At 38.0% G+C, this 17,755-nt stretch overlaps 1 protein-coding gene across 4 annotated transcripts in view; it reads left to right on the top strand.

The window, feature by feature from the left end:
• Window positions 1–17,755, top strand: part of Septin10 (septin 10) — a 59,671-nt gene that overhangs the window by 22,663 nt on the left and 19,253 nt on the right. For all 4 annotated transcript variants that reach the window (XM_036167295.1, XM_036167296.1, XM_036167297.1 and 1 more), the window contains exons 2-4: window positions 5,811–5,928; window positions 6,306–6,501; window positions 15,452–15,638. In XM_036167295.1, coding sequence (XP_036023188.1) covers window positions 5,811–5,928; window positions 6,306–6,501; window positions 15,452–15,638 — 501 coding nt within the window. The remainder of the gene's footprint in view (window positions 1–5,810; window positions 5,929–6,305; window positions 6,502–15,451; window positions 15,639–17,755) is intronic.

Genomic DNA, 17,755 nt, shown 5'->3' with positions numbered 1-17,755 from the left:
CTTCCTGCTCCTGTACTGTGCCTTCCTGGCCTGTTGCCATGCCTTTCTTGTCAGGATGGACTGTGTCTCCTAGGGAACTCTAAATTAAAATAAAACCTTCTCTCCTTTACATTGCTTTTCATCGTGGTGCATTTTCACAGCAGTAGAGAAGTACCTAATAGAGTGTAATATCAGGTTGTAGTTTGAGTAAGCAAATGAATTGTTATGTTACAAAAGAAAGTTGATAACACAGCAGTGAAACTTTCTTTAATTCTCTTTTCACATGTATCAGTATTAATAATATGCTAGAAACTAGAGGTACGACCTGTCAGTGACCGGAATTGTGTAAGTCTTGCAGGTTATCCTACTTTGATTTAAAAAAAAAAATATTTATTATATATACAGAAGAGGGCACCAGATCTCATTACAGATGGTTGTGAGCCACCATGTGGGTGCTGGGAATTGAACTCAGGACCTTGGGAAGAGAGTCAGTGCTCTTAACCTCTAAGCCATCTCTCCAGCCCCTACTTTGATTTGATTTTTATTGCTATGGTAAGGACTATGACTGAAAGCAACCTGGGGAAGAAAGGGTATAATTTATCTTACATTTCACATCACAGTCCATCATTGAGGAAGTTAGGGCAAGAATTTATCAGGAACCTGGAGGCAGGGCCTGAAGCAGAGTCCATGGAAGAACATTGCTTACTGCTCTGCTTTCAAAGTTTGTGTGCAGCTGCCTGCCTTATACTGCTCAGGACCTCCTGCCTATGGATGGCGCTGCCCACGGTGGGCTGAGCCTGTCAATGTCAATTGTGTCCCCCCCCCCCCCACCCCTGAGACAGGGTTTCTCTGTGAAACAGCCCTGGCCTTGAACTCAGAGAAAAACACCTGCCTCTGCCTCCTAAGTGCTGGAATTAAAGGCATTTGCCACCACTTCCTGGCTTCATGTCAGTTGTTAACCAAGAAAGTGTTCCACAGACTTGCCTACAGGCCAGTCTAACGTTGTTTTTTTTTTTTTTTTTTTTTTTTTTAGTTTGAGGCTCTTTTCCCAGATGACCTTAGCTTGTATCAAGTTGACCAAAAAAAAAAAAAAAAAAAAAAAAAGGCAACAAAAACCTACTAACTAGCACATAGGCATAACTAAATCTTACATTTAAAATATTAATATTTAGCAAAGGAAATGAAACACTAATAGGGGTCACATTGTCTATATCATTTTTTCCAGTATGGTTTTTCGAGACAGGGTTTCTCTATGTAGTTTTGGTGCCTGTCCTGGATCTTGCTCTGTAGACCAGGCTGGCCTTGAACTCACAGAGATCTGCCTGCCTCTGCCTCCCAAGTGCTGGGATTCAAGGCGTGCGCCACCAACACCCAGCTATTTAGTTACTTTTAAAAATCCTGGCTAACTGTACTGTGGTACACCATAATAACTAAGAAATATCAGCTCATATTATTAAAGATTGATGTCTTCTGTATAATTGGAATAAGAAGAGTTAACCCAAATCTTTGGGTATCTCTAACTAGTATAGATGGAGTTATAGTTACTTAAGGTTTGTCAAACATTTGAGTATGCTATAGGACCTTTTGGAACATCTAATTCACTATCAATAGAAACTTAGTAATCCAGTTAATTGAACCCAGTTGGCATTTATTTACCTTTTGTTTTCAAGGGAATAACTGTATTTGTTTAAGAGCGTACATTTAAAATATAAGTACTGAGGCTGGAGAGATGGCTCAGAGGTTCAGACCCCTGCCTGCTTTTCCAGCAGACCTAGATTCATTTCCTGTCATCTACATGGCAGCTCACAGATGTCTGTAACTCCAGTTCCAGAGGATCTGATACTCTCACATTGACATACATGCAGGCAAAACACCAATACACATGAAATAACAATAAATAAGTTAAAAATATATAAGTATTACCCATGTAGTTTCATTTGCAAGATCTAAATTTTTTTTTTTTTCAATTTAGAAACTAGATTTTTAAAATACAAATTGTTAAGAATAATGGGAAAGTTCTTTTACAAAGACATTGTATGTATTGAATCTTTTTAAATATGAAAATTAGGTTAAAGTAAGTAAGGTAGGGTTTGGGGCCAGCAAACAGTCATACCAAAAATGTTATAATGAAAGGACGTAGTATATGAAAACAAACCCACAACAAAATCAAAAACATAAAATCTGGGTGGTGGTGGTTGTGGTGCATGCCTTTAGTCCCAGTACTCTGGAGGTAGAAGCAGGTGGATCTCTGAGTTTGAGGCCAGCCTGTTCTACAGAGCAAGGCCAGCCAGGGCTACACAGAGAAACCCTGTCTCGAAAATAAAACAATAACAACAAAAAGAAAGGACATAGTATCATCATCATTTGTAGGTTTATCAAAAACAAGATGAGTATTATTTTTAGGAATTAGGAATATACCAAGCCAGTTACAATATATCTGAGAAAAAATTTAAAATTATCTAAATAAGTATAAAAATGATTTTAAAAACACAGAAGTGAGAGTTAGAAATATTTAGGTACTCAGTTATCAATGTATTTGAATGACATCTAGATTTTATTTTACATTCGTGTGGGTGTATCCTCAGAAGGTGGCATGGGTTTGGTGTAAGACACACAGATCTAAGGGTTCCTTGCCTGAGCTTCTGTGTCACAGAAGCTAGTTAGAAGTACCTTGTAGAGGCCTTGTCTTGCTGACTGAAGGCTATGTTGTCTGTGAGGCTTATTTTTGTTGATGAAATCACCTGGATTTGTGGGTGGGGGTGTGTGGGGGTGGTATTTGTATGTCAGTACACACGCACATACACATCACCTGGATTTGTGGGTGGGGGTGTGTGGGGGTGTGTGGGGGTGGTGTTTGTATGTCAGTACACACACATACATGTATTTTTATGTAAGCTTATAAAACAATGTTTCCTTGTGGCTTTTTCAGACAGCTTAGTGTTGTTTATTCTCCTTCCTCCATCCCACTTCCCAGTTGAAATCCTCCCACATTTTCCCTCTCTCTCCCTTCCTAGACCCTGTCTTTTGTTTAGTACTTTCTTCAAGTAGACATAAAGAATGTTTTTCAAAGGGCAGAACTTAGATTTAGAAGGCCTAAGGAAATGACTTAGGTTATGGAAACAAGTTTTGTTGATTTTGACAGTTGTCTACTTATTATCATTCTGTAGAATTGCTGACCATAGCATAGTGAAACTATTCTGTGTAATCATCTGATTATATACATAGATTTAAGAATTTGCTCAGGAAAATGTTCTTATGGTTACATAATTTTAGTTATTGTATAATTTAGCAGGAATGCCTCAGGTAGGAATAATTTTTTGTTGTTGTTGTTCTTATTTGAGATAGGGTTTCTCTGTGTAGTTTTGGTGCCTGTCCTGGATCTTGCTCTGTAGACCAGGCTGGCCTCGAACTCACAGAGCTCCGCCTGGCTCTTCCTCCGAGTGCTGGGATTAAAGGCGTGTGCCACTTTTAATAGAACTTTTTTCTACTGTGAGTGCAGGGGCAATCCAGGAAGTGGAGGTTTTACCCAGTGGGAAAACCTCCTAAGAGCAGATGGACATTTAAGAAAACCTTGTTGTCAAGAGAATCAGGTGTCTGTTTTATCTTAGGGTTTCGAGTTTTGACTTTAGGAATTTTAGTACCTTTATCAAGCGTAGTCTCAGTCTCATAGTGCTTATGTAACTTAATCAGACTCTTGGCAACTTGGCCATAAACTCTTTCAGTTTTGCTCCACCTCTTTTATTTTTTGGATAAAATCAAATTTTATTATAGAAAAAGGCATCCTTATCTAAAATAGTGACTTTTCCCCATTTTCCTAAAATATAAACTTATACTTACTTTTTATTGTTTATTTCATTTCTCTTAACAAGAGTTGGATCCAAATTGCATACTTGATTTAGTAGCAAAGTAATAATATCTGTACACACAGTGTTAAGTCCTAAGTTTTTGATTTAGTTCTTCCTTAGGCCTCATTGCTTATGGAATTTGGAAGAGTTCCTCTACCTCTTTTCTTTTAGCTAAAATAGAAGAGTTAGAGAATGTTACATTTCAACAAAGACCTTGAACAGTAACTTATCCTATGAGCAGGAAAGGGAGAAAACCCTTATAATTGTAGTTTTGAACACAAAAAGGTAGTTTTTCAAAAAACTGAAGGAGACAGCAAATAGTTAGGTTTTTCTGAAAGACCAAGAGAAGAGAGAAAAGAAAAAGACAAACTGACAACAGAAAACAGGAGGACAGGCTGACGAGAGAGGCATTGGTGGCACACTGGACCCAGAGCATCTGTGTACTTATAAGAAGAGCAACATGCCAGGCGGTGGTGGCGCACACCTGTAATCCCAGCACTCGGGAGGCAGAGGCAGGTGGATCTCTGTGAGTTCGAGGCCAGCCTGGTCTACAGAGCTAGTCCAGGACAGGCTCCAAAGCTACAAAGAAACCCTGTCTCGAAAAACAAAAACTAACAAAAACAAAAACAAACAAACAAATAAAAGAACATAATTTACCTACAAACCAAAATTGTTCCATAATACTTTATCATGTTATAGCTGTTAGAAACTTGATTTACACCATATTATATGTACCACAGAAAGAACATTTTCTGTTAGAAAGAGAAAAAGGGTTTCTCAATCCAGTACTGTGGTTTTTGTTTGATAGTCTATGACTATTGTGGGGAGCATTGTCAGCCTAAGTTTCATAACTTTGTTTACACACACACACACACACACACACACACACACACACACACACACACACACAGGATTCCTTGAAGTTTTTCATACACCATTCTTAGCTATTGGATTGACAGCTAGTGGTCTGTTACGAAGACCTTACAAGGTTTTGATGGTCCCCAGGATGTGAGGTCAGATGCAGGGGTAGGCATGAGTAGCTTTCAGAGGGACTTAACATCGTTTGTTAAGTTAACCCAAGATCGTTTGGTTCTGGTTTGCAGTAGTACTCTCCATAATGTCAGACCCCACAGAATCTTGAATGGGAGTGCAGTCTTTCCTCTTTTTTCCCCTTTTCCTCTCCTCCTCACTACCCTCCCTCCCTCCCTCCATGTCACCATCCCTCCCTCCCTCCCAGGAGCTCCAGCTCATAAAAACTTTATGGAGGAAAGGAGCAAAGGCAGCGAATGATTGCAGAGTTTAGTCTTGTCCCTCTGGTCACGGGGTCAGCCTTATCTCTGGGATTCATATGGGTGCGTCTCTCCCTGTTGTCTCTGCATTTCTCCTCAATGCCATCCCTCTTTCTCTCTGAGCTTGCTTATTGCCAAGGCCACTGATCCTTGCATTCCGTCTAGGTAGGAGTTCCACTCAGGATGTTAGTAGTGTGTGTGTTGAGTTATTTATAATGGATATATGTAGAGTCTTTCCTATAACATGAAGTACACATATCCCCTAGAGTTCACAATGTAAATGCCACTATCTAGACCTCTGTTCCCCAATCGGGATTTTCTTGATTATTTCAGATTTATATGTAAACATACTTCATAACAATTAATTCTTCATTTTTGTCAGTGAATGTGCCATAGTTTACTTGGATGTTTTCTTGGTTTTGGAGGTCAAACGTTTTAATGTTAAAAATTGTGCTGGACTTTTGTCATATAAAAGGAGTGAGAAATGAGTGTTTTGGGAAGTTCAACACTGGTTTCTAGTTTCACAAATTTACCTAAGCACTTTTGTCTTCAGCGAGAAACAGAAGTTGTGAAATCTTCAGTTGTTTTGATACATTATATTTATCCTTTCAAGTGTGCCTATATCCTACATTAATTAAATCAAATACCAAATATAAAAAATAATTAAATCAAAGTTATTTGTTTTGTTTTTCTTCAGAACAAAGAACATCCCCGTTCCTTGACTATGTGTGGCCATGTTGGTTTTGAAAGTTTACCTGATCAGCTGGTTGACAGATCCATTCAGCAAGGCTTCTGCTTTAATATTCTCTGTGTGGGTGAGTGCCAGTAACAACCCCTCCAGGTTTTCCAAGGTTCGTGTTCCTGTGCTCATGTCGTCCTTCCTATGAGCATGATGAGTCTTGTGTCTAAGGTTAATGGCTCTGTGGATCTCAGGAGTTGTTTAAATTATACTAGTTTTGTTTTGCTTAACTTCAAACTTTTTTTTTAAACTTTAGCACTCTTCAGAGGTCCGAGTAACTTAGCATGTATAATCATTGTCCTCTAGTGATTTAGGACCAGGCTTAGCCTAACTTTCTTTTATAGCAGCCTAGCCTTTGAAATGGTTGGAATCCTTCAAGCCGTTCCAGAGTACGATGTGTGATTCTCCCCAGCAATCCTCTGCACTTGTGAAGATGTGCTTTGTTTCTTTCAGGAGAGACTGGAATTGGAAAGTCAACACTGATTAACACATTGTTTAATACTAATTTCGAAGAGCTGGAATCCTCCCATTTCTGTCCATGTGTTAGACTTAGAGCGGAGACATACGAACTCCAGGAAAGTAATGTTCGCTTGAAATTGACCATTGTAAATACAGTGGGATTCGGTGACCAAATTAATAAAGAAGAGAGGTATGTGGATTTTGTTTGTCCCCTTTCTTATAGTAAGACAAGTTTATTTCCAGGTGAAGACTGCCTTCTTCTTCTTAAGCTGCAATTTTCTTTTCTGCTGAGATAATACATGACTTTGCTTCCCAGACACATTTTTTTTCTTTCTTTAGCATCTGACCAATGTTTTGTTGTTATTGACAAGTTTATATTTTTCTATCGAGTTGTCGTCTTTTTTAGAATAATTAAACCACAGTATTAAAATATGTATTTAATAAAATAGTTGTAATTATTTTCTGCTATTTTGTGTATAGTCGGTGAATATTTTCACTAATTTTTAGATTTACCTTGTTGAGAAAAAGATATATAAGACATATAAGGGCAAGCGTATACAGTGGTTATATATCTTGTCTATGAATTCATTTCTTATTCTTGTCAAATTTTCAGCAGAATAGCCACTTACATACTTACATTATTAAGTATTATAGGAAACTTATTGAGATTCTCATATATGAGTGTAATGCACTTTGATCATATTCATCCCTCTCCCCCCACCTTCAACTTGTCCTATGCCTGTTTCACATTCTCTCTCAGAATTATGTCTGTATATGTATATATATAATGCATACACACATATGCATATGTATGTCACACACACGCACACACATGAACACATGCATACATGCACACGGCATGGCTTGACATGGGTAATCTAGTTGACCTTCCCTGTCTGTAGCTCAGCTGGGGATGAGGCTCTGTGAGCCTTTCCCCATTAACACTGGAATTGCTGTGGCCTGTGTGGGCACCCATGGCTGTTGAGAGTTCATAGGTGCAACATCCCTGGCATGTCTAGAAGACAATATTTCACAGCACTTCTTCTGTCCTCAGGCTCTTAACAGTTTTTCTACTCCCTGTTCTGTGGTGTTCTTGGACCTTGAGTTGTGTAATATATATATCCTTGGGGGTCTTAGGTAGGTCACGGTACCAGGCATGAGCTCTCTCTAATTAAGCAGGCCTTAAATCCAATCGGACAGTCTATCTAGGTTTAGAGCAAGGCAGAAGCCATATGGCAGGCACTTTTGGTGAATTCCCCCAGCCTCTCATCCCACATCACCTCAAGCCCAGAAATGAGCTGCACTCATGGGCTTTCTTGATGCATCCCCTCAGTCCCCAGCCTTGCTCCAATAGCCCACATGGCAATCTGTTAATAAACCCATTGGCTTTCACCTCTGCCCCATTGGCCCCAGCACCTCCCTGAAATACTGGCCTCCCCTTCTTTCCCTATCCTGGGACTTAAACAGTCTCATACTACCACTAAGACTCCAGTGAGCCCCCAGTAACCACTGAGTTAGTACCGCTCCAGCCTCTGCACTACAGAATCAACCCAGCTCTCCTAAAGTCACGCTGTAGGTTCTTCCTCCTTCATCTGAAGTCAACCAAATTTGGGAGACAGTAAAAATAGAACTGAACCCCTAGTCAGCATAGGTGAGCTAGACACTCGACTCATACACACCACCAGTGAACGAACTCCAGTGTCCCAGGTCCCATTGCAAAAACACTGGCAATATGAAAAAGCAAGATAATACACAACCCTCGTCAGCTTACTAGCCTTATAAAAATGTTCTCCAGTGAGAGCTGTCTAGATCAATGCTTCTCAGTCTTCCCAATTCTTCATCCCTTTAGTACAGTTCCTCATGTTGTGGTAACCCCAACTACAAAATTATTTCGTTGATCTTTTGTACCTCATTTTGCTTCTGTTATGAATTGTAATGTAAATATCTGATATGCAGGATAACTGATCTGCAACCCCCAAAAGGAGTCACAGCCCACAGTTTGAGAACTGCTGGTCTAGATGAACCTGTATCAAAGTTTTTAATAATGAAATTCTAGCTTAGTTTTATCTTATGTCATCTTTTGTCCATTTTTTCCCCAGTTGTATTATAGAGCTTAATTGTAGATTCTGTATTGATTTTGGACTGTGAAAGGGAGGAATATATTGGTGTAACTTTTCATTATCCTTTCTGAAATACATATGTATAGTTTCATTATTACAAGTTGTTTTCCAGAATCATTTTGTATGAACTGAGTCTGTGTTACCCATGTTAGGATGTGATCTTTCAGCCTATCAAGGAAATGATTCATATGGACCCTCTAGAAAAGTCAACAAGCAGTACAGGATGTCTCACTTTAAATGTTATTAGTGGTTACATCAACTTAGAACTGATTTGTATATAAGTAAAATTATTTTTAAATGAGCTTGAACATAGGGCCAAGACACTTGATCTCCTGAATAAATTTCATTGGATTATGGACTAACACCTATATAGGTATAACTTCCTATATACCTCACAGTCCTTGTACATAATTTTACTCTAACAGTAACATTCCTATTAATAGAGCTCTCCAGAGTCACAGAAGTTACAGTCATGCAGCCTTATAGAATGTAACACAGGTATTGTGTTTGCTGGGAACTTGAGTTCACCACCCCCCCTTCTTTCAAAGCATCACATTTTGTGCAGATGAGGCCAAATGTTGTTTTATTTCTCATGATGCTTGAAGGCACAGTCCTAGGTTTTGATAAAGATGACAAAGAAGAGTAGTCAGGAAAGGCAGTTTATAAAGGAGAAATAAATGGTTGGTAAAGCCGTTAAGGAAGAAATCTGTAGATCATATCTCTAAATTCACCCTCAGTCATGGTCCAGGCCTGATTTATTATACTCTTTTTCACTGTCTGTATCTCACACAACATTTATTTATGATATATTAGGAGTATTATAATTAAAGTTAAACACAGTATGGTATAAAGAAATAAAAATAGCAGCCGAGGGAAACAGACTTAGAATTTGGGGTGCAATCGAATTACCAGGCTTTACATGTCTATTCAGTAACAGATAAGACATAAAATAATTATTCTCTAAACTGTTTGAGAGGGGATCAAATGTTGCTGAGAGCAGATCAATATTTTAAAAACAACACTGTAAAAGGAGAATCAAGCATCAGTTTTATTTCAGTGTATTGAATGTTGACCTTATGAATATTTATAACTTTTAATTACAGCCAACTTAGTTATACCCAGGTCATCTTTCTTTAAGTTTTAAATTTCACAAGCTTTTAAAAATTGATTAGATTTATTTATTTTATTTTATGTATATGAGTGTTTTGCCTGCATGTATTTATAGGTGTCATGTCCTTACCTAGTGCCTGCAGAGGTCAGAAAAGGGCATTGGGTCTTCTGGAACAGTAGTTGTAGATAGTGGTGAGCTACCATGTGAGGTCCAAGAACTGAACACAGGTCCTCTATAAGAGCAGCAACTGCCCTTAACTCCTAAGCCAGCTCTCTAGCCCACACAACACTTTTACAACATACTTCTTCTAGCTTTGCCCTCATCTTTCATTTTGTATGTTTGAAACACACTTTTACCCTAGAGCAAAATCTTACCATATTTTATAGCAGAATTCTGTCTTTCTTAGAACCATTTTATTTTTCATTAACCTTTACCAATAACATTTTTAAATTAATGTATTTTTATTGTATGTGCATTGGTGTTTTGCCTGCATGTATATCTGTGTGAGGGTGTTGGATCCCCTGGACCTGGAGTTACAGACAGTTGTGAGTTGCCATGTAGGTGCTGGAAATTGAACTCAGGTCCTCTGGAAGAGCAGCCAATGCTCTTAACTGCTGAGCCATCTCTCCAGCCCCATACCAATGCCATTTTTTTAGCCAGGCGGTGGTGGCGCATGCCTTTAATCCCAGCACTCGGGAGGCAGAGGCAGGGGGATCTCCGTGAGTTCGAGGCCAGCCTGATCTACAAAGCAAGTTCCAGGACAGCCTCAAAAGCTACAGAGAAACCTCTTGGGGGGGGGGGGGGGATTAAGCCCGGCGTTGCATACCTTTAATCCCAGCATTCTGGGAGACAGAGGCAGGCAGATCTCTATGAGTTCAAGGCCAGCCTGGACTACAGAGTGAGTTCTAGGACAGGCTCCAAAGCTACACAGAGAAACCCTGTCTCAAAAAAAATTTTTTTAAGGAAGCAATAGGCAAAAATCATCTTAAGATGCTTTATTTACATATATAAATATATACTTAAATACACATCTTAAGTTAGGCATGCCAAGAATAGTAATTTTAGTGCTTAGTATGTTTTCTTTCATGTAAAATGAAGTATCCACAATTTTTAAATTAGTTATTCTTAGGAATTTGGGGGGCAGAGTTAGTTTTCTTTCACATGAAAACAGCTTAATGACCAAGTATAACCCAGCTGATGTGTTTCTTAGTAAAACAAAGTAGAAAGTTTGCATCTCTATGTTGCTAAGATACAAGAAAGGCCTAGTGAAAGGAAAAAGGATCAGAAGTGAAGCTTGTTATGTAGAGTTAGATTCCCATCAACAGAAAGTTGCTATTATAATATAGTATGAGATAGCTCTTCCCACTAGATTTTAATCCTAAAATAGGCCATATAATCTTTTTCTTTGATAATGAATTTTGTTTTGCTTGGAGATCAAGGAATCATGGTATAAGTATATATGAGAAGAATGGGTTGGGCATAGTTAGGCTTCTCAGAATTTATTTTTAGTTCTGATGCAATCTCTACATTTTTCTTATTAATTCATGTTTTTTGATTACTCATGTTTTTTGTCAAATTGATATGCCTTTTGGGAAGAGGAAACCTCAACTGAGGAATTGCCTTCATCAAATTGGCCTGTGAGCATGTCTGTAAGAATATTTTCTTGATTAATAATTGATGTAGGAGGGCTCTGAATTATAGAAGAAAGGAGACTGAGCAGGCCAGAGGAAGCAAGCCAATAAACAGCATTCCTTCATGGTCTTTGCTTCAGTTCCTGCCTTGGCTTTGGTGGGTGATGGACTGTCTTATACAGGGAAGTATAAGATGAAAGAAACCCTTTCTTCCTCAAGTTGCTGTTGGCCATAGTGTAATTCATAGCAACAGCAAACTATGACAATGTTCTTTTTTTTAAAAACATAATTATTATTAAAAGTACTTGGTAATAAATGAAATTTACAACACCAAAATTAACTAGACAAAATGTCTATATAACTTAGCGAACTTCTATGTATTAGAGTAGGCATTTGAAATGGAAACTGTGGAGCTTCACATTAAAATTTATGCTTTTGGTTGTGAGCCTAGCCTTTAACGGCTGAGCACACGCCTTTAATCCCATTCCTCTGGAGGCAGAGCCAGGAGGATCTCTAAATTTGAGGCCAGCCTGGTCTACAGAGGAGATCCAGGTCAGGCACCAAAACTACATGGGAGAAACCCTGTTTTGGGGAAAAAAAAAATCATGCTTTTGGTAGCAAATAAATTTTATGCACTTATCCACCACCCCAACAACCCCCCAAAAATGCATGACAGAATAATGCATTTTATAACTCACACCCAATTACCTGCATTCAGTCCTTCCTTATCTCCTTTAATGTAGATACAGTTTCTAAAACTTACTGATTTCAGCTTGCCAATTCTGCCTTGTTTTCATTCTTCAGATGCTTTAAATTTTCAATTATAGCAAGCTGCCCATCTGTGACCTTTAACTCTATGCCTATGACTTTTGAGTTTAGTGTGTGAGGAAAATCCAAAATAGTATAAGAAAATGTTTCCCATCTAGAGTAATGTAGAGATAACTTTATTTAGGTTTTCTCATTTTTCTTCAAGCACTTGCAAGGTCAACACAATTTACCAAGTATAAGTCCAACTGGATTACCAAAGGGCTGGTTTTCTCTAAATATTTCCTCCTTTTTTGAATTAAATATTAGAGTGCAAGGAGAACAGGCTGAATGTTATTAGATAAACTGAGCATTCTGCAAACAAACAAAAGTAAACCAAATGCTCTGAAACAAAACAGAAGATATCTCAATAATTAGTGTCCTAACACCCAGCTCAGAATAAGCCAAGGGATGGTTGACCGAACTAAGAGAAGTCTGAGCCCCAGAAAGAAGGCAGTTCCAGATAGATGGCACAAGGGGCCATGACTCCTCCAGCAAATGTGAATCATGCCTTGGCCATTTTGAGTACCCCAGACCACTGATGTAAAAACAGTTCTCTGAGTGAATAATGGATAGTTTACTTTGGAGCCAAAGATTAGTGGCTTTGGTCCTGAAACACAGATTCAGTTTGTCCAAAATAACATATTCCAATGTGACCAACAGTTTATAGTAACAGAACAAAGTCTCAAATCAAAACTCTTTTCAGATACTTTGGTGGAAATATCAGTTAAGTTGGTTTCAGTGAATCAGTGAAATCAGTTGAAGGTCTCAGCTGCTCTGATGACATTCTTGGCCTTCATACCCTAAGACTTGACTTGATTGTCCTGAGGATGTCCTGAGCATACAGACAGACAGGTAAGTAATACATGGCTCTTTAGGGAGTTTGAAAATAGTCCAAGATAATTGGATTCTGGAGCTGTAACATTTCAGCTAATCAGTCATGCAGCCATATAGAAGGAGGTCTTTTCTGGGAATGCCAGTTCATATCGGCTTAACTCTCTTAGTTTTCCCTTTCCTCTTTAGTTTCCTTGTAGTTTTCTCTTGATGTCTTAACACCTGCTGAGCAATTTGCTATTGCTAAGGATGTGAGTTTAATGTTAAGTCACTGTCTTCTCATTGAAACGGTGTTTTATATTTACTGGAATTAGAAACAGGATAAATTACTATGGAAGAACTCCTGTTTGTTTAACTAACAGTGTCTATGGTTTTATTTTTGAAAAAGGTTAAGACAGTCATCTACATGAACATTCATGGTTATCTAAGTTGTGTAATAAGTCATTACTAACCTTTTTAAAGTCAATAATAAATGCTTCTTTGAAATTTTTTATCGGTACTTAAAGGTTTTACTCGTCATTATTTCTTGGAAGGGAATATTACTGAGTCATGTTTAGACCAGTCTTCTAAGGAACTTTTTTGGTATTGGTAATAATCATTCTGATAATGAACCCAGTTCTTACAATGTTCAAGGCATTATGCTAATTCTTACAGAAAACAGAGTTATGAAGATGCTGGCTTTCTCCACAGACTGTTTGTTGTCTTTAGTGGTGGAATATACTGTTCTGTGCTTTAAAAGAAATACTGGTCTCCAAGAATTATCAGACAATTATAAAGGAATTCAGGGGTTGAGGATTTAGCTCAGTGGTAGAGCGCTTACCTAGCAAGTGCAAGGCCCTGGGTTCAATCCTCAGCTCCAAAAAAAAAAGTCAGTTTTTGTTTTTTTGTTTTGTTTTGGTTTTTCAAGACAGGGTTTCTCTGTGTAGTTTTGGTGCCTGTCCTGCATCTTGCTCTGGTGTAGACCAGGCTGGCCTCGAACTCACAGAGATCCTCCTGGCTCTGCCTCTCAAGTGCTGGGATTAAAGGTGTGTGCCATCACTGCCCGGCAAAGAATCCAGTTTTCTTTTCTTTTTCTTTTTTTTTTTTGGAGCTGAGGATCAAACCCAGGGCCTTTTGCTTGCTAGGCAAGCGCTCTACCACTGAGCTAAATCCCCAACCCTGAATTCAGTTTTACCTACATGTGTATTTGCTTTCACTGCTCTTCTGTAGCATTATAAAGATGTCCATGGAGTGTCCAGAGCCCAGGCATCAAGGTGGATTAGGACAGAAACTGTTTTTGAACTATTAAAATATCTTTACGACAGATAAGTGTTTCTGTGGTGCTTTTAATTTGTAAATCTTCATAATGTTCGACTTGCTATTGTTTTATTTGTGGTCCTGGATTGTTTAATGAAGTTAACAGCAGAAAGGTAGAAGGCCTAGGGAGATAGTCCAGTGAGTAAAGTGCTTAAGTATGAGGACCTGCTCTCCAGAACCCATATTGAAAAATAAAAAAGTGGGCACAGTGGCATGTGCTTCTAATCTCAGTGCTGCCGAGTTGGAGACGGAGGAGCCTTGGGGCTAGCCAGCCAGCCTCGCAGAATCTGCAAGCCCCGAGCTAATGAGATGACTTGTTTCCATAAACAAAGCAGCTGTGTCCCGAGGTGGTCCTCTGGTTCCATACATAGGGGCACACATGTACACCTGCACACATGAACACATAAAGATAAGTTGCATAAGCCTTAATTTAGCATATCAAAATGAAGTGGAAAGTTGACAAACCCATCATGATCTGAGATTAACTACACTGTTTTCGAGTATACTGATTTGATTTGTATTTCAAAGGGTGAATAATATAGACTGAGACAGCTGGAGGGGAGATGGGGGTTATCTGGGCAAGAAATGGAGCACAAGATAGTAATTGCCCTGTTTATAATGAAGTGAGAATAATACCATGCCAGCATTACCAGTTAGATATTTCAGCTGATACTGTCTTTTCATTTTGTGGGTTAAGCATTTCATGCCTATAGATGTCCTGGAAATAGGAAGTCAGTCACCTTGACCTATGTATTTTAGTTGATAACTTTTCCTTTTTTTAACCAAATAAACAATATGCCATGTAGCACTTTAAATGTATGTTAAGCTCCTAATTGCTTGGGGCAGTTGTAAAAATCTTAAAGAACTGAACCTGGTGTGTGAATGTATGTAGAAATGAATCTTTGTCAACTTAATACTATTTCTAACTAAATCAGTGGTTCTCAACCTGTGGGCTGTAACCCCTTTGGAGTCATATCAGATATCATTAATATCAGATATTTATATTATAATTCATAACAGTAGCAAAATTGCAGTTATGAAGTAGCAATGAAATAAATTTATAGTTGGGGATTATCACAACATGAGGGAACTATATTAACAGGTTGCAGTATTAGGAAGGTTGAGAACTACTGAGCTAGATTATCCTAATGTTTTGGCAGAATTTACCTTCATGTATGTATAACATATTATGTATGTGTTAGTACTGTAGTTACCTGTTTGGTTGCTGTAGATACTAACTGTTATTACTGGAAGATACAGACCTCAGACTTGAGAATTGTACAAGTTCTTTACTAAGATAGCATGGATATATTGTATTAAATGTTGAAATTCTTGTTTTTCCAGCTATCAGCCAATAGTTGATTATGTAGATGACCAGTTCGAAGCCTATCTCCAAGAAGAGTTGAAGATCAAGCGTGCTCTTTTTAACTACCATGACTCTCGTATCCACGTGTGCCTCTACTTCATTGCTCCGACAGGCCACTCTCTGAGGACACTTGACCTCTTGACCATGAAGAGCCTGGACAGCAAGGTGGATTAGGGAAGCAACCAACTTCTCGAACTTTAATACCCTTGAAGTATTAAAGTCTTTTTATGATAATGTGCACATACTTTGTAGCTTTTACTCTGGATGTCTTTCAAACATTTTCCGGGGGAAATTTAGTCTGGAAAATGAGATACAAATACTAAACACATACTAAAAGTTGGGTTGGGGATTTAGCTCAGTAGTAGCTCAGCTCCAAAAAAAATAAAAAAATAAAAATAAATTAAACCCCCCCCAACCAAAACTAAAAGTTCTCTTCTTAGTATATACATGTTGTAATTGTTCTGTAAATTTTCATATAGAATTTATTTGACATAATTTTATTTCAGACATAAGCTAGTTGAGTAACTTCTTTGACAAAGATTATAAAGCATAGTATTTCATCATGCTTAAGTACATTTTCGTTTAGACCATACCAAGAAAATTTGTTCCTGAATTTTTGAAGCAAGTAGCTATTTATAAATTTAGGAGGTTATAAAAACAGTTCCAGAAATTAAGCCATGGAAGATTTTTATATTTATCTAAAAGTTGAAAAAGACTAGTTACTGCCCTCATCCCAAAGAAATCTGTTTATATACAAATCTGTACTTTTTAAAGGAATAAAATAAAAAAGGAATTTTGTCTTATAGAAAAGAGTATTATATACATGTATGAGGCAGTGTTATAAAGATCATAGAACTTTATCAGTGGGGGTGATTTTAAATGTTGATTGTATCCCTCATTAGATGTTTCATCTGTGGCAAGTGCCTTAGGGCCCTGGCTCAGCCTCCTCTTTTGTCTACTGTACAAAGCAGGGGAAGCCCTGCCTTGAAGTGTAGATGTGAAAATGAATTAATCCATAGAAGTAAAGGCTAAGTAGCCGGAATATAATTGTATGTCACAGACAGAGAATTGTTTTATCATAGTCTATAAACACATATTACCTAGTCTCCAGGTTTGATGATTTTAAATACATTCTATTCTATTCTTTTTTTTAATTTCAATGTATAAACTTCCTTGCGAAATTAAGCACCCTCTTTTTTTTTTTTTTTTTTTAGTATTTTGTATAGGAAGGTTGTTAGCCATGGCCTGCCGGGCTTCTCAATATAACATTCTACTGTGAAAATAGAAGCTAGGGTGCTGTGATATACTTGTAATCCCATTGGTTGAGAAGGCTGATGCAGGAGAATTGCTGTAGACCAGGAGTTTGAAGCCAGCATGGACAATAGAATGACAACTTGTCTCAAAACCCCTCCCATAATATTAGTATTTTATCTAAGAAAGGTAAAAATAACAATGTCGCATTTCACGGGTAGGTACTTTCCTAGCATGTGCAAGGCCCTAGGTCCAATTCTTAGCACTTTAATACATTTATAAAATTAAATAAATAATAGAGAGGAATTGGGTCACTGACTCACCTGCAGCCCGGCCACTTACTAACTTGTAGCACCGAGCAAACTACCAGGCTTTCGTGTTTTCACTGATGTGGGGATAGTGAGCTCACATTAAGACTCACATTAAGATTCACATTAAGAAGATCTGTGAGATGTATTGCAAAGCAGTTACCTTTGTACATAGGGAACAACTGTGTTGCTCATTCTATTAATTTTTTTATTAATAGTCAGAAATCTTATTTCGAATGTTCTTACACTGGCCAAGCAGCCACCTTATCTCTGCCAGGAGCAGTTTGTATTAATAAGCTCTATTAGTGGATTTTCAAAAGAGACCATGAGTACTCTAATCCAACCCCTTACCTCCCGAGAGTTACACATATTACAGAAGTGAAATGCTTTCTGGGGACAGTATCACTCCTGTGAAGATTGAGTTTTCCCTTTTCTGTTTGATTCAAGTGATGGGAGCAAATTCTGAATTGGGTCTCTGTCACAACCCTACCTTTAGCTTTTTTTAGCAAATGAGATAATGAATGTTGTAATCTTTCTTGCAAATTTAAAAAAAAAAAAACTTAAGACAAGCCCCAGTTATGTAATTTTGCAAGTAATATGGTGGATATACAGTAGTATGTATGTATATATGTGTGCGTGTGTGTATATAAATATATATATATATTTAGTTGTTGTTGTTCTAGTGGGGCCACTAGGCCTTTGGCAGGCTTTGGAAACTTAATT

The sequence above is a fragment of the Onychomys torridus genome, chromosome 18, assembly GCF_903995425.1.
Source record: "Onychomys torridus chromosome 18, mOncTor1.1, whole genome shotgun sequence".
Classification (NCBI taxonomy): Eukaryota; Metazoa; Chordata; class Mammalia; order Rodentia; family Cricetidae; genus Onychomys; species Onychomys torridus.
This window is presented reverse-complemented; position numbering and strand designations above follow the sequence as displayed.